The following is a 23114-nucleotide window of genomic DNA, read 5'->3' as shown; positions in this document are numbered from 1 at the left end:
TGGGAGGATTAGGAGTAGCCCCCACTCGGGACGTGCTGCCGATCTTCTCGGTCGTCTGGTTGATCTATTCCAGGAGGTCGTCATGCTTCTCCTTGAGTAGGCTGTTTTGGGCGTGGAGGAGATTCCTTACCTCATTCACCTCTCCAACACCGGCAAGTATGTTATTCATCTTCTCCTCTATTCCGGAGAGCCTGGCCCTCTCTTCTCGTCGTCCTCTTCGGAGGGTCGTCTCGGGTCTGCCCGAAAAGACCCCATCTCTCATTCTTCTACTGGTCATCCCGCGCGGTTGACCTCGATCACAGAAAGTTCCTAAGATGTTGGGTGAAAAAAGCAACCAAATTGCATAAGTTTCTCATAGATAGCGCCAAACTTTTAACACTCAAAATTTGTAGATTAACAAATTAAAATACTAAACCCTTTGGTGGGCTTGGGATATGGACTAGAATGAAGGGGACTAAAATCTTCAAGTGGTTCATCTCTCAAAATTGAGCTACATTCACTGTGGTTCTTATGTGGGTAGGCAAATGGTATTTTGTGGTAGTGTAATGGCCATGGTTCTGGTGCATCACAAGGAACAATTGTGAGGAATCAGGATGGATTGATGTAGTTCCTCAACGCCTAGGACACTAAAATATGAACCATGAACGAAGAAAGGCATGCGAGAAAACCAAATTGAGAAATAATAATTTTCAACTGATCTAACAACGACATGTCCGATTGGAAAAATAAAAAGATAAAAAAGTGATGTAATTCCAACTGCCAATCTTATTTTACAATCAACACCTACTAGTGAAAATGTTCGTGACAAATGAATATACGGTGGGTCAAGAGATATGAGAGGCGGGTGAGTGTAGAACCACTCAAGAAAAATATTGAAGGTGGACAATTTATGAAAAAGTGGTATGGTGTATACGAGTGCCTTGCTTCTATTATTACATGGTCGGGCAAGAATTCCATGGTCAGTATATATACATTTGTAATGACAAGCCAAACTAGTTCACATAATATGGTGTGGAGGAGTTCAACATGCACGAAGCATCCAAGCTTATAACGTGCTTTTGATCTATCGGAAGTTCTTCCCTTCAAAAGTCTGGCCAAACTGCCAAGTCTTTGGGGCAACATGCCATGAAGTTGAGTGTCTTCTATCACTTGCTTCAACTCGGAAGGTCAGTGACTCACCGACCATCTTGGCGCCGGTAACCCACCGCTGACCCCACATCCGACTCATTGCTGTCCATTTGAGCTTGTCGGAGCCCTTCACCTGCACGCTGATGATGTCCCCAGCTCCTCCCACGTTCCATACCAACACTTCATTGAAATAAGGGTTCCCAGTTATTGTGAATCGCATGCCTCCTTTCTTCTGACATGGAACCCTACAAAACAATTTCTAGCAATCGTTAAAATCTTTTTTACAACGGGAAATATTCTCGCTATGCGATTAATATGTATGTACATGTTATGTTATCATGCTTTTCAATATTGACCATCAAAATCCTTATGTTAGTAATGTGAGGTTTAGATTGCGAGTCTCACAATATTAATATTCGTAATAAAACCGTTTATACGTATCAAAAATTCAATCTATTTAATGCATGCATATTTAATCACCTGCGGTACGTGACTGGAATAATGCCCGCCTTGTACTCAGCAATGTTGAAGAACACAGGCTTGGCTATATCGAAATGCTCGCGTGGCGGATTGCACCATCCTCCATTGTCACTAGCCTGATTCCAATTTGGTGGGCAATTGTTGGTTGCAGTAACAGAGAGAATAGGGTTCCCTGGCTTGCACCATTGGGGCTCATCCACACACTTGATTTCATAGCATGCACCACATGACAGCCCATTGTTGAACAAAGCATTGCTCAGAGCCACTGTCTCGAGGCCATAGCCTTCTTGAACCACGTCGTGGTAACCACAAGCTCCGCCAAACGTTCCCGAGCCGCCTTCGTAGAATGTGGCATGAGCTTGCTTCCAAGGGCCAGCAGTGAACCTTGGCTTATGGTGCTTTATGGGGTGGTGAACTCCAAACCGGCCGCGGTTGGCAGCAACCACATGAAGATGGTCGGCTAGCACAAAAAGAAAGACGGCCAAGGAACCCAAAAGAGCTCGCAGATTAGGCAATGTCATGGTGATTAATGTCTTTGTTTTTAATTTGAAGATTCTTGTGCTGCTTGGTATATGTTATGTAGTACAAGATTGTTGTTATTTTTTCAGTTGCAATTGTTTCTAGTTTACTCTCTACCTCTCATTCAAATGCCATTGCCAGCAATACACAACCTGTATATATTGTATATGGTTGTAACTCCTCCCTCTCTTTGTTGCTTGTATTAACTACATTGTAAAAGATGAAGAATTGGTACAAAGAAAGATGAAGATGATAGAGAGAAAAACCAGAAAGATTGTATTGATTAAAATGGAGAAAATGTATACAAAAGAACTTAAAGAAATGATAGCTAAACAATCCCTTATATAGCCATATAACCTAATTACAATAATACCCCTTTCTGTTATATTAGTTATTACTCCCCCCTCAAACTGAACTCTGGAGTATCCAAGTGAAGTTTGAACTAGCCAAGTGAGATTGATCTGGGAAAGATGCAGCGGCGCCCAATCAAAGTAACGTAATGACAGTTTCCTCTCCTTCAAAATAGGACGCCCAGTGATGCCCTGTTCTTCCGTGAGCATCTCTGAAATTTGCAAAAATATGAACTGATTTTGTATTGAAGAAGCCACTTAAAATGCTGATCCAGTGCCTCATACCACTCATCAGTGCCATGTTCAACACCACAACGATCTTCAATTACAGTATCAGATATGCCACAAACAGTAGGAAGTGCAGGAAGAATGAAGTCCCAAACTGTCATATTAATCTGGTCTTGGTCTGAACATATCTAACAAGTTTTCGACGGTGAACTGAGAATCCATAGTTGACACTGCCAAGAAACTAAATCTACCAAGGAGAATGACACTCCCAAGAAACTAAACTACCACGGAGAACGACACTCCAAGAAACTAAATCTACTAAGGAGAATGACACTCCAAGAAACCAAATCAGCCAAGGAGAATGACACTCCAAAGCACAACACAAATCTCACACTTCTACTAAAAATACCAAATAAGGAGACTGACACTCCATGAACACAAATCATACTGCAACTTAGGAGAATGAAACTCCAAATCATACTGCAACTTAGGAGAATGAAACTCCAAGACTCGTAGAAAGAATGACACTTTCTTCTTTAAATTGACAAGAAAACTAATACTTGCAGAGATCAACACATCAAGACCACAGCTTCACTTCAATTAAACCTTGAAAGTACATCAAAGACCACAACTTCAAGAAATAAGCGTTTCAGATCACCAAACACCCAATGTCTTCACCAGATAATCAGAATCGCAGAAACTCCCACACATTGTTGATGCAGAAAGAATAACACTGTCTTGAAAGATTGACACTTTCTTGACTACAAAACTTCGTATTTCTTCACATCAACATATCCAATACAATATATGCAGATGAACACAAACACCCAAATCAACACATATATCCCAGATCAATCAGAAATATCCCACTTCAATATCTTGAGAATTTAGTAACCCAGATATCAAAAATTGACTATAATCTTCGAATTAAAGAAATAACAACACCTGAAACAATCACGGAGACAATGAGCAACCCAGAAGAATCCAACACTCTGATTGACACTCTGAAATCTGCCCTTGCCCTCTTCGAAGGCCGGTAGCTGTCATCGTCAGTATCTTGGTCATGGAGAAGATGGGGGAGCTTGCGTGAGGTGTGGATGCTGTCACGGGTATCGACGCCGTGTAAGGAAGCGCGACTGGAGGAGAGAGCTTGCGAGAGGAGGGAGATCAAGCAGCTCTGTGTCACTTCCAGGGAAACCCAGATGAAAAATTGAGGTTCTTAATTCCTGTTCTCCATGGAAATGCTTGGATCAAGATCCCAAAAATTAAATCCAAAGATACGAGCTTTTCATTCGCAGAATTGGGAATTTCTTGAAGTTCTTCAAGATTAGTCTCAGAGATCTTCTGCACGACCTCTCTGTGCAACTGGGTGTTCTCCCCCTTCTTGATTTTGTCGTAGGCCATGCGGAGAGCCTCTAACTCCATGGCCTGGTTGCTCTGGCTCCTCTTGGCTTTGAAAGGAAGGCGCTTGAAACCTAGAGGAAAAAACCCCAAAAACTAAACACTAATCAAATAAGCGTAAAAAAAAAAAAAAAAAAAAAGGAAGAAAGATAGAAAGTAATGAGAAAAGAGGAATCGACCACCAAGATCCAGCGTGAGCCTTGGTGGCCCTGATACCATATTAACTACATTGTAAAAGATGAAGAATTGGTACAAGGAAAGATGAAGATGATAGAGAGAAAAACCAGAAAGATTGTATTGATTAAAATGGAGAAAATGTATACAAAAGAAATTAAAGAAATGATAGCTAAACGATCCTTATATAGCCATATAACCTAATTACAATAATACCCCTTTCTGTTATATCAATTGTTAGCTTGGAGATGTCCACTACTACAATATTAGCTTTAGGTGGCAGATGATGGTGGCGGATATTAGAAAAATCCTGTTGGTTATTTCCGACATAAAGTCCTGGCGGATATTAAAAAAATCCTGTCGGTTATAACCAACAGTATTTTTGAATTTAAAAAAAAAATATTTTTGACATATTATGGCGGTATTTAAGTTACTGGTGGCGGTTATAACCGACAGAAATTGACTATTTTATTATTTTACTTTCTGGCGGTTATTATTTTAATATTCTGGCGGTTATAACTGACAGAAATGAAAATTTTATTATTTTAAAATGTTATATTGATTAAAAATAAATACATAAATAAATAAACACATATTTTAAATTTTTTTTCACTCATGACCCTAAAGTCTAATGAACTCATTTCCCACGATCCATAAATTTTCTGAGAGAATAATAACAACAGACAACGATGTGAAGCTCCATCATTTTTGTAATAAGGATTATGCTCTCTCACATGCAAGCAACAAGATACAAAGAAATTCAAACAATTTTTTTTTCAATGCATCAAAAAGCACATTATCTGGCACATAAACACACATGAACATCTACTCTATCATATATGATTTTATTATTTTAAAATGTTATATTGATTAAAAATAAATAAATACAAGTTTTAAATATATGTTTTTTTTTTCACTCATGACCCTGTCGGATATAACCGACACGAACAAAGAAAAATTTTGGACTACCGCTAGAATAATCTTTGAATGTTTTTTCTTTTTGCGATTTTTTACACATGCTATATACAAACATATTTGACGGTTGGATCGTTAAAACTAGTTTCGTAGAATGCATATCCTATCAAATTAATAGATTTAACAAACACTTAAGAGTTAATGTTATACTTCCATTAAGTATAAAATAAGATTTATCTACTAGTGTAAATATTTTAAATTGAAGATCGAATTCATTCATTGCATTCTTATAGGGTCGATGAGTGTAGCTGTAAAAAAATCATCAAAATCAGAGCTAAAATAATCGTTAAATTGTGACTTTTTGTTTATAACCATCGAAATTTTTTGTTCCGTTACCTAATCTCTGAACGTTAGTTTTTTGCGATTTTTTATGTATGCGATCTCGGAGTGTGTACAAACAAGTTTGACGGTTAGATCATTGAAAAAAGTTTCGTAGAATGTATATCTCGTCAAAACGGTAGATTAAATAAACACTTAAGAATTAATGTTATACTTCCATTAAGTATAAAATAAGATTTTGTGGTATCCACTAGTGTAAATATTTTAAAATGAAGATCAAATTTATTCATTATATTCTTATAGGGTTGAGGAGTGTAGCTGTAAAAAATCATTAAAATCGGAGCTAAAATAACCGTTAAATTGTGATTTTTTGTTTATAACCGTAAAAAACTTTTGTTCCGTTACGTAATCTTTGAATGTTTGTTTTATGTGATTATTTACGTATGCGATCTCGGAGTGTGTACAAACAAGTTTGACGGTTGGATCATTGAAAAAAGTTTTGTAGAATGCATATCGCGTCAAAATGGTAGATTAAACAAACACTTAGAGTTAATATTATACTTCCATTAAGTATAAAATAAGATTTTGTGATATACACTAGTGTAAATATTTTAAATTGAAGATCAAATTCGTTCATTGCATTCTTATAGGGAAGAGGAGTGTAGCTGTAAATTGTGATTTTTCGTTTATAACCATCGAAAACTTTTGTTTTGTTACCTAATCTCTGAATGTTTTTTTTTGTTTTGCGATTTTTTATGTGTACGATCTTGTAGTATCTACAAACAAGTTTGACGGTTAGATCATGGAAACTAGTTTTGTAGTATGCATATCTCCGTTAAATTTGCCTAAATTTTGAAGTGGGAAAAGTAAATTGTGCTAAATTTTTATTTATGTTTTTCAAGTATTGATTAGACAATATTTAGTTTGTGTGATGACATTTTCATTGTACAATTATCTTTTTTGTTTCTTTATCACATATTTTACATGGATTATTATCTATTAAACCAAACAATTATTTATTTAATTTTTAAAAATGTATTCTATTTAAATACATATTATTTATTTATTTATTAAACCAAATTTTATTTTTTAAAATCATAACAAATTTGGGGGGGGGGAATTTAAAATTTTGGGAGAGGGAATTTTAAAATCATAACAAAATTTTGGGGGGCGGGAAATTTAAAATATTAGGAGAGGGAATTTAAAATTTTGGGAGGATTTTGGGCGTCATTTTTTTTTGTCGGTTTTAACCGACAGTAATGAAAATTTTCTATCGGTTTTTATTTTAAAAAATTGGTTCTGTCGGTTTTACCAATAGTAATGAAAATTTTTCAAAATAAAACCCTTCTATCTCTTCCTTGCGCCGATGCCTTCTACCTACCCCCTTCCTTCCCTCTTTTCTCCTCTTCTCATTTCTTTCTCGTCCTTCTCACTTTAATCACCAACGGAAGAAGCAAATTTGAGGAAGAATAATGACTTCAAGTAGTTGCAGTGCAAGGAACGGCGCCCTTAGGCAGTATGTGAGATCCAAGGTTTCTCGTTTGAGATGGACTCTTGAACTTCATCGCTGCTTTCTTCAGGTCATCGAAAGGCTCGAAGGCCATACTAGTGAGCAATTACGAAATCCACCATTGGCAGCAATGGAGCTTTCTTCAGGTTTGTCTTTTCTTTTCTTTTTCAAATATATTTATCTGTCTTTCTTCTGATTCATGCAGGTGGGAATATCATCTGGAGCCAACATATTGGCAGCAATGGAGCTTGCTAAAAAGCCAGAAAACAAAGGCAAACTCATTGTGGTAAGGGCGACATATCCTTTGGGGAGCGATACTTGTCATCTGTTCTATTTCAAGAGCTGAGGCAGGAAGCCGAAAACATGCAACCAGTTGCAGTTGACTAACCTTAAGTACTCCAAGGCTCTCCGTGTGATAAGGGGAAGGAAGAAGAACTGAGGTTACGCTGATACAAAGCCACTCTGGCTTCAATGATTCTTGTTCTAAGACTAATGCATTCATAAAATCAAAGCAAATTAAAGTCTAGGAATCACAGCTGGAAGTAAAGTCAGGTTACTGGACGAAGAAGCATACATTTCGTTCTGAGAGTGGTTCGCCAACTCCACTTTCAATCTTAATATATTTATTAATAAAAGCATGTATCGGTATATTTTTTTAACTATTAATATATTTTTCTGTCGGTTTTATCCGACAGTAATTATTTTATTTATTCATTATTACTAAATTTTTTATTTTTTGTCGGTTTTAGTATTTTCTGTCGGTTTAACCGACAGAGAATGCTCTTATTTATTCATTATTAATATATTTTCTGTCAGAAAATTCATTTTCTGATGCTAGCAAATCTGTCGCTTAGTATATCCGCCACTGCATCCATTTTCTGTCAGATTTTGCTTTATATCCGTCAATAATATATGTTTTTTGTCGGTTTTCAAAACGCCACTAATAACTGGTTTCATAGTAGTGGTCATAACTCAAAATCTGAGAATTTTTTTAACTACATAGAAAGCCAAAAAACAACTCAATTATTTTTTAAATCTTACTTTATACACCAATCTATTTATGATCTCCCCCTCATAACTTCATCATTTATTTTCTTTCTTTAACTAAAATAAGAATGACTCGAATGGGTCTCTTTGACCCGTTGTCACTACAAAAAAAAAAAAAGAAAAAAAAAAACCTCGACAGACATATAATTTTTCATCTGCTAAATGCTGGTTTCGTCACGGATGCCTTTAGCCGATGGAGGTTCGTCGGAAAAGATTAGTTTGGCAAAACCCGCCGCTCGAAACCTTGAACGACGATAACACAATTCCGTCAGGCAAGACAGTTATCCTGACTGAAATATTCGTCAGGCGAACATGCATTGACCAGATTGACTCGATGAAATCAACTTGCCCGACAAGGATATCTGGTACGCTAGCAAAGAATTAAATAATGTAATGAACTTGACTCGATGAAATAGTTGTCGGGTTAACTCTAAGAAACCAAATTTTAAAAATATTGAATATTTTGCATGACGAAACATTCGTCAGGCTAACATGTTTTAATTTAAAAAACAAGATTAAAAAACAAAACACTAGACGCACCTGAACACCATAGATCACCAGTCCTCCAGGTACGGTCGTAGAGGCATGGAGGCCTTTCTTACGCATATCGAGTCGGCGTCCCTGCCGACCCGTATTACTACTATGCTTAGGATCATAGGACTGACCATACCGTTTGTATCTGATAGGAGCATATTTATGCGCCGTAGTTAGCTAGTTCTTATGCATTTTCGTTATGTTTTCTTAATTAAAGTAATCTTTTAAGCTAGTTTTATGTGTTTTCAGGTTTTAAGGGCAAAGCATATAAAAAGATGCATTTTGGAGCCTTTTGGAGCAAAATGGAGCTTGGCATGAATGTCACATATTTGGAGCCAAAGGTTTGGACGAATTTGAAGATTTGAAGATGATGATTCCTACTTGAACAAGGTTTCCTAGTTGAAGTAGGAAAGTGCTTACATGAAGAAGGATTCCTAATCGACGAAGGATTCCTAGTTGAAGATGGATTCCTAGAAGAATGAAGATTCCTACTCAAACAAGGTTTCCTACTTGAAGTAGGAAAGTTAAACCTAAATGGCCTTAAGTTCCAGCAACAAAGAAGTAATCCAAGTCAAAGAAGGAAAATGAATCCAAGAAGAAGAAGGATTGACCAAGACAAGCTTTCCTAATCCTAATACATAAAGATTTCAGCTACAAAAGGGATTTCTTTTCCTATTTGGAGACTTAAAACCTGATTTCTAGAAGCCTTATCCCTTCCTACAAAGGTGCCACACCTTATCCCTTGTTTTTCTAGAAATCAGCCACAAAACAACCTTTCTAGAAGGCCTTATCCCTTGTCCTACAAAAGTGACGCCCCAAACCTTTCTAGAACTTCTAGAAACCTGATTATTCCTTTCCCCCTTGGTTTCTAAAAGCCTTAGTCTTTTCCTTCAAGGATTGTGTGTTATTATCCTATACAAATTAGGCCTTTAAATCCTTTTCCTTTGCTACATAGGGGCTGCGAATTTCAGCCTATAAATACCATCCTTTGCTGCACCATTTAGTCACCATCCTCTACCATATTTTTCTACATTCATACATCCCTCAAGCACACTCATCCCTCTAGTGCCGCAGATTGCAAGGAAGGAGAAAGAAGGAACAACCTGGTGCCGTGCCTATGCCCAAGCCTTGGAAGTGCTGGAGCGTTTCTAGGTGTTTTCTATCTTTGATTTCAATGTCTAAATTTATTTATCTTTGCTTTGTGAGTATGAGAACTTAGACCCCCCCTTGGCTAGGGGGGATTCAAAACCATGTTTATGCTTGCTATATGATTTGATTACTTCTAATTGCGTTTCATAAGTTGTGAATTCAATTTACTTATCTACATGAATTAAAACTGATTTGTGTATGTTGGTTGAGAGTGCACGCTTAATTTTCATGCATAAGTTTGATGCTAGGATATAAGGGAGTTTCACCTAATCGTTATGAACTTATATTCACAAGTAGTAAAGGTTATTGATCACAATCGTGTTAAGTAAATTCTTGGCATAAGTTTCATGCAATTCATAGTAACGAGTGTTTCGCCAATGCTTATGATTTTCATAGAACTTAATGATTCTTGCTTGTATCTCTATTATGCAATTCATGTAGGGAACTTGTGGGGAATGCTTTGGGTTGTCGTATGCAATTCATCCAATTCAATAACTTAAAGAAAATCTGAAGGTTAATTAGTGCAATTCACGGTTAATCTGGGGTGTTGGGAATTCATGGTTTATTGAAAAGCAATTGGAAATCGTTTTGTATGCAAGTGTGGCATGTGTGGAGAAGAACCCCTTAGCTAGCTTTCCGTCCATTCACTTTAACCAAATTCGTTTTAGAATCTGTTCAATTTACAAAGTTTTGTTTTTGTTTTCAATTTTCGTCAAAACTCAATCCCCATTTATTTTGAAGTGTTAGATTAGTTAGAAATCAATTTAGTTTGTGTTTTTAAGTGTCTTGAGTCAAGTTATAACTTATTTTCGTCCAAATTGTGTTTTGTGTTCAAAACTGCCCATAAAGTGTTTTTAAGGCAGTTTTGAGTGTTTCTGGGCTGTTTTGAGTCTTTTGGTTTATTTTAGTGTTTTAGAGTTTAGTTTTGCATTCTTTGAGTCTAGTTTGGTGTTTTAAACTTTGTTTTTACGTTTTTGAGTCAGTTTTCAAGTGATTTAGCAGTCCCTCCTAATCCCCGGCCTAGAACGATCCCTACTTACATACTTCGCTACAACTGATAAAAATAGGGTTTAATTTGCGTGCTTATATATTTCGCATCAGTATCATGACCCAGCCGAAGCTGAAAGAGTTGTGGAATCGATGTAGTATTCCCAACATTGTCATCATTTGATCGCCGATCGTAAGAGAAAAACCTAGCCGACCGTTACACGTTTGAGTGGCCTTCTCTGCCGAAATCTTCAAGTCTGGCTTTCGGCTACCTTTACACCCCTTCTTTCATCGCTTTATAGTTCATCTCGATTTAGCGCTCCACAAAATCAATCCCAACGCCTTTGTTTCTTCCTTAGCATGTTTGTGCTCTGGAGGGAATATTTCCAAATTGAGACCGTCCTTACCTTCAGCTGACACTTCTATAAACTGAGGAACAACCCTTACCATGTTGGGTTCTGCGGCTTCTGCCACTTGCTTGGCTCTTGCTTACTCTTTGCCAACAACCCCTCAAACCAAAGGCCCTACAAGGAAAGTTGGTTCATTGTAAGCGGCAACTAGAGACCTCATCTAAGGTAGATACGACTGGTGCTCTGGTCACTAGGTGCTTTGTGGATAAAGATTGAAACAAAACTAACTTTTTGTTGTTTTCCAATTTTACGAGTCTTTGTATCTTGCGGTCTGTTTGAGTTTTCTAATTCCCTGAAATTTCCTTTTGCAGTTGATTGGTCTGAACAAGTCTATCTTTCAGAGGAAGAAGAACTTTAGTTGGTAGTCATTACTTCCTTGCCTTCCAAAGAGATTTCTACTGCTGCTATACTTATCGACTCCCATTTAGGAATGGTTAGTCTTTTAAGAGGATAACTTTACAAGATTTTAATACCTTTGTCTTTGATCTAAGTGGATTCTCATTCTTAGTTGCTCACTCTTTCAATACTTTTGTACTTTGTAGAGGGAAAAATGGACGAGATGGGTGCTGAGGTCGATATGATTGCCTACCGAGCCAAGGGAAAGAGAGCGCTTCTAGTGGCATTTGGAAGCAGCCTGCCCGCTATGGTGCTAGGAATAGCGGGTCGAGCACTTCGCTTGGTAGACGTTGCCCGCCTCCAAGGGTGGTGCTGGGTACTTCAAACCCTGGTAGGGGTAAATCCTTGGATAAACGCCCGATTACCGGTGACTTGGATGCCTTTGTCTTTAAGAGGTTGGCAATCAGCGCTTCCGCCCCTCTACGGTTAGAGGAGTCAGGTTTGACCACTGTGGCAGTTGCATGCTTTAGGACATCTCTCCCCAGGAGATTAATTTCTTCCTGTACATTTACAAGGGAGTCATACGCAAGGATAACATCGTGAACGTTGCAGGATGCGTTAAGGTGAACGCGTAAGAGCAGTTGGCCTTTGTTGAAACTCAGAACTCAGAGAGAGAAACAGTTATAGAGAGAGAAGGAGAAATGTAGAGAGAGAGAGGTAAATACAATTGTGATTCTTAGATTGCTTCATCAGAACCATACATCAAGTATATATACATAGATATCCTATCCCATACATATATAAGTGCCGGCTCAGTATAATACAAATAACTAAGACTACACATCACAAGCTTAACAGCTAAGTAAGAATCTAATCAGGTGACTTATTGCTATGTGTACTCTTAACACACCCCCTCAAGCTGAAGGAAGGTGAACAAACTGATAGCTTGGAAGAAAGAGCAGCAAGTCGATCAGCAGACAAAGACCTGGTAAAAATGTTGGCAATTTGAAGAAGGGAAGCAACATGTTGTACACCAATATGACCAAGTAAAACTTTCTTGCGGATGTAGTGATAGTCTATTTCAACATGCTTAGTTTGAGCATGGAAAACATGATTAAAAGCAAGAGCACTTTTGTTATCACAGTAGATGATTGGTTTCTTGAGCAAAGGAAAGGATATATCTTGCAGAATCTTGCACACCCAGGTTAGCTCAGCATCAGTGTTCATAAGAGATCTATACTCAGCCTCTGTTGATGATCTTGCAACAGTGGCTTGTTTCTTAGCACTCAAAGAGATGAGATTAGGACCTAAGAACACACAGTAGCCACTGGTGGATCGTCGATCCACAGGACAACCTGCCCAATCTACATCAGACTAAGCAGTGAGACATTGAGATCCTTTAGTGAACCAAATTCCTGAATTAACAGTACCCTTGAGATATCTCAGGATGCGCTTAACTGCCTGCAGATGAATGGTTCGTGGAGAATGCATATATTGACAAACTTGATTGACAGCAAAGGCTAAATCAGGCCATGTCCAAGTTAGATATTGTAAAGCACCAAATGTGGACCGATAATGAGTGGGATCAGATAATAGTGTGCCTGAGTGATCCAGTTTGGAAGTGGACATATGTGTTGCACAATGTTTAGCCCTAAGCATATCTGTCTCGCGGAGCAAGTCTTAAGCATACTTAGATTGATGTATAAGCAAGCCCTTGGCTGATCTATGAACTTCAATACCTAAAAAATAATGAATATCTCCCAGATCCTTAACAGGGAACAAAGCTTGTAGCTTGGAGATGATAGATTGACACTCAGTAGTTGAACTTCCAATGATGATTATATCATCGACATAAACCAATATAAAGGTAATGGAAACATCTCTTTTAATAAAGAGACTCGTGTCGGAATATGATGACTGAAATCCCAGAGAAAGAATGGCATTGTAGAAGGCTTCATACCAAGCTCTAGGAGCCTGTTTAAGACCATAAAGTGATTTCCTGAGCTTGCAGACATGATGAGGTTTGGAAGAGTCTACAAAACCAGGGGGCTGAATCATATATACATCTTCCTTTAAATAACCATGAAGGAAGGCATTACTGACATCCAATTGATGTATAAACCAATCATAATGAACATCAATGGAGAGTAAGATCCTGATAGTGGTAGGCTTGGCAACAGGACTAAAGGTTTTTGAGAAGTCCAAGCCTTCCTATTGATGAAAGCCCTTGGCAATAAGTCTTGCCTTGTACCTTTCTATTGTACCATTTGGTTTGTGTTTAACTTTAAACACCCATTTGTAGCGTATAAGGTTATAATTGGAATTATTATGTACCAATTCCCAAGTTCTAGTAGACTGCAAAGCTTTAAATTCATATTGCATAGCTTCCATCCAATGAGAGTGCTTAGATGCTTGAAGAAAAGTCGATGGAGTATGGGGCAACTTGGTAAGAGGATCAATGGAAGATGGAAGTTTATGTTTAGTAGCAGTGAATACCTTAGGTTTATGAATGCCTGCCTTTGCTCCTGTAATCATGGGATGATTATTGACAAGAGTGGGAGGATGAGAAGATGATGACTGAGATGAGTCTGATGGTGATAAAGCAATAGGAGATGCTTCTGTGCTAGAAGATATAGCTAGAGATGTGAGTTGCTCAGAATTGGAAGCTGCAGGTTGGGATGGTTTCTCGGAATGTAACACTGGCAATGGAAGAGAAAGGGAGATAAGGTTGTAACCCAGAAAAACACACTATTTACTCTTTGAGTTCAATTTGTCACTCGAATAAGGTTGTAACCATGGATAGCAAGCACATCCAAAAGTCTTCAGTGTGTGATACTTAGGGGAAGTATGAAACACAAGTTCCCAAGGACTGACCATTGAAGACTGAGAAGGCAATTGATTAATGAGATAGATGGCAGTTTGAAAAGCTTCAACCTAAAATTCTGTAGGTAAACTACTCTGAGATAACAATGTTCTACCCATTTCAACAACATGTCTATGTTTGCGCTCGACACACCCATTTTGTCCAAGAGTGTGAGGGCAACTCAACTGATGGGTGATGCCTTGATCATTAAGAAAACCTTGGAGTGATTTATTAAAAAATTCACCCCCTGAATCTGACCTTATACTTTGCACTTTAAAGTCAAGAAACGTTTGAATCTTTAAAAGAAATGTCTTGAGAGTAGAGAATACATCTGACTTGAAATATAGAGGATAAAGCCAACTATATTTAGTAAAATCATCCACTATTATTAGATAGAATATGTAACCAGTTGTTGACCCTAAAAACTACCAAGCTTACGTGGCACGCAGGCCGAGTAATCTATAAGCTAACTACGTCATTCGGTGAATGCGGGGCGTGCCAACTCGTCGACTGAGCTCGACCGAGGAGTAAATTTGTTAATGTTGCGTTGGGTGCGCGGTTGACTTCTGCGTCTTGCAATTGCGGCTGAGGAAGGAACACGTCTTGGCCTATTGGGTTTTCGAACCTGAAGACAAGGCTACTATTCTTACGAAGTTCACGAATCGTCGTCGTTGGATTCGACCACAGTGATGGTATTCGTCAGAGTAAACTCTCGACGAATCGACACCAAAGTGTAAGGGCACAAATACTCAAAGCAGATATGTGTCTTAACAATAAATGTGGTTCGACCGTCGGAATGCCGAACTCTAAATCCCACTCGAGAGTATCCAATCATAAACCAACTCGGCATGCAATGTGCCGAGCCTAATAAACTGTAACACCTCACCTCGTCGAGAAGGCTAATGAGATGACCTCGACCAATAAGGATTCAGAAATCCTTCTCGACCGAGACTTGGATAGGTAACCAACCGTCCTTGCCACAGTGCTGTTGATGCCAATGGAAGATGCTGCGAGATTGGATGATTCTACGGCGACAGAGCTATCTATGCCGACTGGAGATATCACCGGTTGCTTTCACAGTGCTGTTGATGCCAAGGAAGATGTGTCAGCGAAAAGAGAAAATAAAAAATCTCAAGTTGTTGAGAGAGTTTGCGCAGGGCAGTTGTGTGTTGAATTTGAAGGGCTCTTGAACAATGCAAAGCCTCATCTATTTATAACACCGGATACCTTCTAGGTCGAGTTAAAACCCTACTCAGATTAGGACTTCTTCTTCTAATCAAACACCATCTCGAGTACTCATACTCCTATCAGGATTTTGAACCTAACCTTTCATCGAGCCGGATTCACTTCTGGGTTATTAATCTCACCGAAACTCTTTATTGCACCAGGATTCGACCCGTCTTGCAGCATGACTTTACCGACCTAGGTTCGGAAGCCCATGAACTAAACGATCCATGGTAACCTTGTCGTAAGGCCTTCCGGGCCGAGAATGATTCTATACTCGGCCCAAACTGATATTTTGGGCCCAAACATTGCCCCCTCACTTCTGAGGTCCTCGCCCTGAATTCTCTGGTCGCACTCCGACCTTGAAGAAGCGAAACTAATACTCAAAATCCAAATACTCTATTTCCAAGGCCCATTTATTGAGCACGATTGCACGATCTTGATCTTGCTTACCAAAACACCACGTGGCATCCTTTAACACGACTAATCCCTAATAATGATGTTTAAAGCGTGCGGCTCCCTAAACCGTCATACCATCATGACCTTGTTGCTGAGCACAACCATGTCACCTTGATCAGCGAACCATTCAACATCATGCAGACGCTAAAACATCTTTCACCATAAATCTCGCCACCACACGCAATCGTGAGCCCTCAAAACATGAAACCCTCATTTTTCTCAATTGGATTCTCTGAATGTTCAAAATGATTAGCGAATTCTTCGGTTGATTTTACCCTTCATTTTGAATTTCGAACGATTGCCCTTCCTTCCACAATTCTATAAATACCGAAATTCTCTCATTTGTACTTTACGCTTTCAAATTATCTGAAATTTCTTGCCATCGCTCTCCAGTGAATCCCCTTCTTCCAGATCTTTGTCTTCAAACCCCCCAACCCAGAAAACTCCTTTCGTGTCGCATTTTCAACCCACTTACAATGGCCTTCTTCATCTCCAAGCTTTCCAAGGAATGTGACCAATGCCAGAAAATTATTGATCGAAGTTCGATCAAAACCATACGTTTTGAAAGTGACATGATCACCCCTCATCAAATCCTGGGTCATCTCTTTAAAGCGGCAGTACCACCAACCATCATTGGACTTCTTAAGGAGCAATGCTTATCACCATTGCTGCAAGGGTTTGAATGGTCGAAGTGGGATTTGGCAAGGCCTCAAGGCTCTTGGCCCTCGACCACTACAACTTGGGCAGCCTGGGTTGTACGAATGGAAAAGCTCTTCGGCGAGCAATGGAAGGCCCTAGGCATCTATAACGCCATTCATCTTTCATATATGGACGTCGTCCTGGACAAGGAGCTCCTCCTAGCAGCCTTGTGCTTCTGGTGTTTGGCCACCAACGCCATGGTCATTCCTCTCGGTCCCGTTGGTCCCACCATTCTCGATATTACCGCTATTTTGGGGACTTCCCCATCTGGAATCCCAGTTGATGTTGCCCTCTTTGGGTACCCGTCGAATCTCGACTTGAAAAACACTCTTCGAAAAATGGGCTCTTGAGACGTTGAGCGGTGAGGATCAAGCACCCTCGAAAGAAGAAGTTCAGAAGCTTCAAAAGAACTTTTTCAACTACAACACCCTTTATCTCCATTTTGCCGGCCGAGGAGAAGAGGCTTTGCGAGAAGGGGAACACGAGGCTTTCCTCTTCTATTGGTACAACAAATATATCTGTTGTACCAAATCTAACAAGTGCCTGGTCGAGAACATACCAGTGGCCGAAGCCCTGGCTAGCGGTTACACTCTGGCACTTAGCTCAGCCGTTCTTCCCCATCTCTTGCGCTACTTGGCTGAGACGACCCAACACAAGATTGATCCGTACCAGAACGGTCCCCTCTGGATCTTTCAACTCTGGCTACAAGTTTACTTTGCCTCTCTTCGGCCAGATATTGCCGATTTCTCGCCTACGGAAGCGCTTGGCCCTCAGCTGGCTTCTCAGCCAACACCTCCTCAGCTGGTTTCTCAGCCAACACCTCATCACCAAGCTGAAGAGGTGTTCATATACTTTTTTGTTCTTGACGATCTTTCTAATGACGAGTTCTTGATCTGTCGTCGTCGAGAATACCCTTCGTCGATCAGGCTTCCTACATTAGCGTGGGGCGTGGATGAAGATGCTGACCTTCGTCAATCATGGGGGTCTTTCATGCTTACCCCCGACCTGCCTTTTGGCTGTGATGGTCACTGAGCGGGTTGGGAAGTGTATCATCCCAACTTCCTCGCTCGGCAGCTTGGCTACCTCCAAGGTTGCCCGGTCCCCCTTCTCTCCTCACGGTCCATCCTAAGCAGCGGACCTGAACCCGGTTCTTCAGAGAAGGAATGCAATGACGCCAAAAAGGAGTTCCAGGAGCGATGCCAAAAATTCCGCCTTCGACCGGTCACTCCAGAATCTCTTAGCACCGATACCTTCGGTGATGGGTGGGAAGAATACACTTTTAGCTTCTTCAGCGTACCGGTCGAAGATGTCATTAACAAGATCTTAGGCGATCGTCCCCACAAGGCTCATGCTCCCTAACCTAAAGAGGCTACCCATGGTATATAGCTTCCTTTATATATTTAGATATATATATATATATATATATATATATATATATATATATATATATATATCCTTACTGTTATTAACTTGGCTTTCAATTCTCAGACAGCCGAGCGTCGAAAAAGGTAAAAGCGATGGCCGTAATTACAGCCAAGAAAAAGGCAATCCCATTTTCCAAACCGAGCAAACGACCCCGACAGGAGACTGAGACGGCTACCGCAGTCCTTTGTCCTACAAAACACGTCAAAAAATTGGCAAACAAAGGGCAACGAGAAATTCATGTCATCTCTAGCCAAACGACGGGAATAACCACTCCCGATGTTTCTCCTTCCACCCTAGCCGTACACATCCTGACGGTCGTGAAGCTGGCTTCGACAAGTCAGGCGCCCAAAGCTCGTTCTGACACTCCAGTCGTGACCGGGCCAAGGACTGCTCCACTGGTCGAGCCGTCTGTAGTTTCTGGGTCGGCCGCTGCACCTGTCGTGGAAGAGGCAGTCCCCTCTGGCCGAGAGGACTCCCTTTAAAAATCCAAAACACGTGGCAGTCGTTCTAGAAGAGAATGATGGGAGCGATGAGATTTCGCTGGCGGGTCGCCTTCAACCACATAATCAACCACACAATCAACCTCCCCTTACGTCCGAGGCAACTGTCCAAGTCGGCCATTTTGCGGTCGACCATGGCAAACGACCTGTCGTCGAGCCAGAAGAGAGCGATGGGAGTGACGAGATTCCGCTGGCGGGTCGCCTTTAACCCCACAATCAACTTCCCCCTGCGTCCGAGGTAGCTATCCAAGTCGGCCCTTCTGTAGCCGATTGTGAAAAACGACCTGCCGTAGAGCCAGAAGCGACGATGGAAACTCCCGTTCACCCGTAGGACCAGAACCTCAACATTCCTCCCCAAGAAGCCACTTTAGCCTTTGTAAGTAACCCTACCGCTTTTCCTTGGTTATTTTTCTGTCTTAGAGTTCTAAACCAAGAAAATATTAAATGTCAGGTGCCTGCCCACTTTTTTGATCGAAAATTCTACGCGCCGAATGATGTTATCTATATTTCTTGACCGCCTCAGTGGCCATCGAACGTAGATAACCTCCATCGGCCGCGTGAACTGAGAAGCAGTCTAAGACACTGGGCTCGGCCATTAAGTTCTTTAGGTTCGAGCAATGAACCTGAAGACATGGCCGAAGTCTCATTTCAACAGGTTTAAAACAAAACTGTTTTGCTATCTTTTTCATGATTTCCTTGAGCTTAAACTGATTTTTATGTGCAGCCTTCATGGGAAGTCGAGTTCAAAGCTCTCTTGTCAAGCACTACTGGAGTGGCTGGTCCTTTGACCACCACAACTTAACCTGCTGATTCAACTGCTCTGGCTCGGTTGCAAGAAGTCTTGTCTCTCTTGGTGTCGCAAGTCCTTGAGCGCAAAGGTCTTGATTTGTTGGGTGCATGCCTAAACGACCTCGGAGCCGATGGTCAAATAAGCACCGAGGCTATCGTTCAAGCATCGTCCGCCTTGGAGCGCGTTCGGGAAACCTTTAGTGTCCTCGAGAACGCTTTGAGGGCTGAACAAGATCTAAAAGCTACCGTGGCCGTCCAAGACGCTATTCGACCGAATATCGATGCTTTAAAGGCGAAGGGAGAAGCCTTGGCTGACCTCGACCGTCAAATAGCCGAATTGGCAAAACGAAGGTAGGCTATTGCTTCTGAGCTTGCGAAGGACTTCGAGTCAGGCGGTAAAGATTGTTTAACCGAGTATGTGGTGAGCGCAAAACGAATCGAGCAGTTGAAGATGGACAAGAAGAACCGGCAGGCCGAGGTCATAATGGGCAAGGTGCGATGGTTGGAGCTGAAGGCCCTTCTCGGCACTCTTCTTCCTTCTTCGCTCTGAATTTATTTAAATGTAAACTGATCGACCTACTCAATTTGTGTATTCTTTTATCGATCTTAATGAAATGAATTTCTATTCCCACATTTCCCATGTGACCGGATAGTACTTTAAAAACTTCCCATTGATTGGTAATCTGTGAACTAAACTGGTCCGGTCTCTAAGATGATATGCGCATTTGCCGAGAACCTTATGTATGACGAACGCCCTTTCCCAATTTGGCGACCATTTGCCGAACCTGGGGTCTTATATTCCTACAGGCAACACCGTTTGCCAAACTAATTCTCCTTCGCCAAATGTTTTTTGTCTAACCTTTTAATCATAGACTCGCTCGGTAATCTGTTTCTGTGCCACCAGCATGTTATAAGCGTCAAGTCGCACTTCTTCTAAATCTTCTAACTCATGTCTCATGGACTGATTATATTTGGCGCTGCACATACTACTTTGTTCAATCATTCGCAACGAATTTATGCTTAACTCGACTGGTAACATTGCATCGTGTCCGTAGGTTAGTGCATACGAGGTTGTCCCGGTCGCCGATCAGAGTGATGTTCGATATGCCCATAAAGCCTCATTCAACTTTAAGTTCTACATGCCAGGCCTTTCCTTTATTATTTTCTTGAGAATACCGATCAACACTTTGTTACTCGCCTCGGCCTGCCCATTTGCTTGTGGGTAATACGATGTAGACTGTTCAAGCTGAATTTTCAGACTTGCCGTATATTCTTTAAACCTCTCGGCTGTAAAAATTATGCCATTGTCAGTTATGATCGTTTCTGGCATGCCGAATCAGGTCACGATGTGCTCTTCCACAAAGTTGCAAACATTTTTTTACGTTAACTCAGTATACGATTTTTCTTCGACCCACTTAGTGAAGTAGTCAGTTTCTACCAGTATCCACGCATCCACGCATGCTTGGCAGCTCCTGAAGATGGTATGATTTTGCCGATTACATCCATAGCCCATCCTCTAAATGGCCATGGTTTAGTGACCGAGTGTAATGACTCGGCCAGGACCCTTTGTATAGAACCATGAATCTGACACTGTATGCACCCTCGTGCGAACTCGATACAATCCTTTAGTATACTTGGCCAAAAGTAGCCGTGCCGTCGAAGCAGCCATCGCATTTTACGTCCGGACTGATGAGCTCTGCAAATCCCTTCATGGACCTCTATGATTACCTGAGCAACCTCTTGGGGGCCGAGGCATAGCAGTAATAAACCATCCTCACCTTTTCGGTATAACTCGTTTTGATACAGGACATTGTTTGTGGCATGAACTCTTGTCTTGCAATCGTGTTTGCCATTGAGGTTGTCAAGATACCTCATAATGGGCATTCGCCAGTCATCTGGTATCGCCTCGACAACGCAAACATCTATAAGGTCTTGTCGGTCTAACAACGAAGGTAAGGACATGACTCTTGTACGTATCACGTCGTCGTGTCGGATGACTTGCTGGTTAACCAAGGCTGGGTATAACTGTCGTAACACGGGTATTTCTCAGCCTAGCTTGCCCCCCAGGAGTTGTGCACCAGAGGCGATTTGAGCCAATTCGTCTGCGTCGGTATTATGAATCTGGGAAATATGTTCAAATGTAATACCGTCGAAGGATTCAGCCAAATAGCTGGCCACCATGTGGTAGGGTGCTAAGGTACAACTCATGCATCTAAAAGAACCATTAAGTTGGTTAATCACAAGTTTGAAGTCGCCGAGGATGAGGGCACGGGTCGCCCGCAAGTCGTGAAGGATGCCAAGGCCGATGATAAGGGCTTCGTATTCGGCCTGATTATTTGTGCAATCAAAATCCAGCTTGAGCGAAAAATACCAACGATTGTGATTTGGGGATTGAATGACAATTCCAACGCCAGCCGAGGATGAAGTACTTAAGCCGTTAAAGTACATCGTCCCGTAGTTATCGTGCGTTTCAACCATGCTGATTTCGACGTCGTTGCCCCCAAAACCATATGGGGACGGATGTTGAGCAAGGAAATCAGCCAGTGCTTGACCTTTGACAGCTTTCTAGGCCACGTATTGCAAGCTGAATTCGGACAACGCCATTGTCCATTTCCTAATTTGGCCTTTTACTATTGGCCGAGTGAGCATGTAGCGGATGACGTCGGTCTGGGCAATGACTTGGGTGACCGATGGGAGCATGTAATGCCTAAGCTTGGAGGCGGCGAAAAATACGGCTAGGCAAAGCTTCTCGACAGCAGAATAATTGATCTCCGGTTGATTGAGATTTCGACTTAGATAAAAAATAGCCTGCTCTCGCCCGGCGTCGTTGTCTTGTGCGATGAGGCAACCGATGGACTCTTCAGCCGCTGAGATATATAGCTTAAGAGGCTTACCGCGCCGAGGTGGTACGAGGATAGGTGGTGTCATGAGGGAGACTTTGATTTGCGTAAACGCCGCCTAATGCTTGTCTTTCCACTTAAATTTATCTGAGTCATTGATTTTCAAAAGCGTAGAGAACACATTCATTTTACCCGTCGAGTTAGCTATAAATCGGCAGAGGAAATTTATCTTTCCCAGTAAGAATTGTAGTTGTTTCTTCATCGTCGGGGGTGGGGCATTGATGATTGCGCGTGCTTTATTTGCATCCACTTCAATCCCATGGTGATGCACGAGGAAACCAAGAAAATTACCAGCTGACACACCGAAGGCACATTTGGCAGGATTCATTTTGAGGTTGTGTTGACACATGCGGAGGAAAGCCTGTTGGAGATCATCCAGATGTGTCTGTCGATGTTTAGATTTAATCACAACATCGTCGATGTAGACTTCAACGATGGTTCCAATTAAATCATGAAATAAGGTGTTCATTGCTCGTTGGTACGTGGCACCGACGTTCTTGAGGCCGAATGGCATGACAACCCATTCGTATGTGCCGAGTGCCCCCGGGCAGCGCAAAGCAGTCTTGTGCACATCGACTTTGGTGATGAAAATTTGGTTGTACCCAGCATGTCCATCCATAAAAGATAAGATCGCATGATTCGCTGCAGCATCAATTAACAAATCCGAAATCGGCATTGTATACTCACCTTTGGGAGTTGCCAGATTCAGATTTCTAAAGTCGATACAAATGCGCAATGCACCACTTTT

At 41.0% G+C, this 23114-nt stretch overlaps 1 protein-coding gene across 1 annotated transcript; it reads right to left on the bottom strand.

Moving 5' to 3' along the window:
* Positions 1-1063: 1063 nt before the first annotated feature.
* LOC126592022 (expansin-A9-like) lies at positions 1064-3806 on the bottom strand. The gene is made up of 3 exons (XM_050257772.1): positions 3050-3806; positions 1609-1997; positions 1064-1373 (listed from the first exon to the last, which is right to left on the bottom strand). The coding sequence occupies exons 1-3, from the start codon at positions 3182-3184 to the stop codon at positions 1064-1066; spliced, it is 834 nt and encodes a 277-aa protein (XP_050113729.1). The 5' UTR covers positions 3185-3806.
* Positions 3807-23114: the final 19308 nt, after the last annotated feature.

This window comes from Malus sylvestris, chromosome 12, assembly GCF_916048215.2.
Source record: "Malus sylvestris chromosome 12, drMalSylv7.2, whole genome shotgun sequence".
Lineage (NCBI taxonomy): Eukaryota > Viridiplantae > Streptophyta > Magnoliopsida > Rosales > Rosaceae > Malus > Malus sylvestris.
Note: the sequence above shows the minus strand (reverse complement) of the source record. Positions and strands in the feature narration are given on the sequence as shown.

Excerpts from the sequence above, each read along its gene's own strand:
- LOC126592022 (XM_050257772.1), bottom strand. The coding sequence starts at position 3,184 with ATGATTTGGAGTTTCATTCTCCTAAGTTGCAGTATGATTTGTGTTCAT. Across the intron at positions 1,998-3,049 it reads CATTCTCCTTGGCTGATTTG|CCAAGGTTCACTGCTGGCCC; the intron begins GTTTCTTGGAGT and ends AAGCACCATAAG. Across the intron at positions 1,374-1,608 it reads ATTCCAGTCACGTACCGCAG|GGTTCCATGTCAGAAGAAAG; the intron begins GTGATTAAATAT and ends ATTGTTTTGTAG.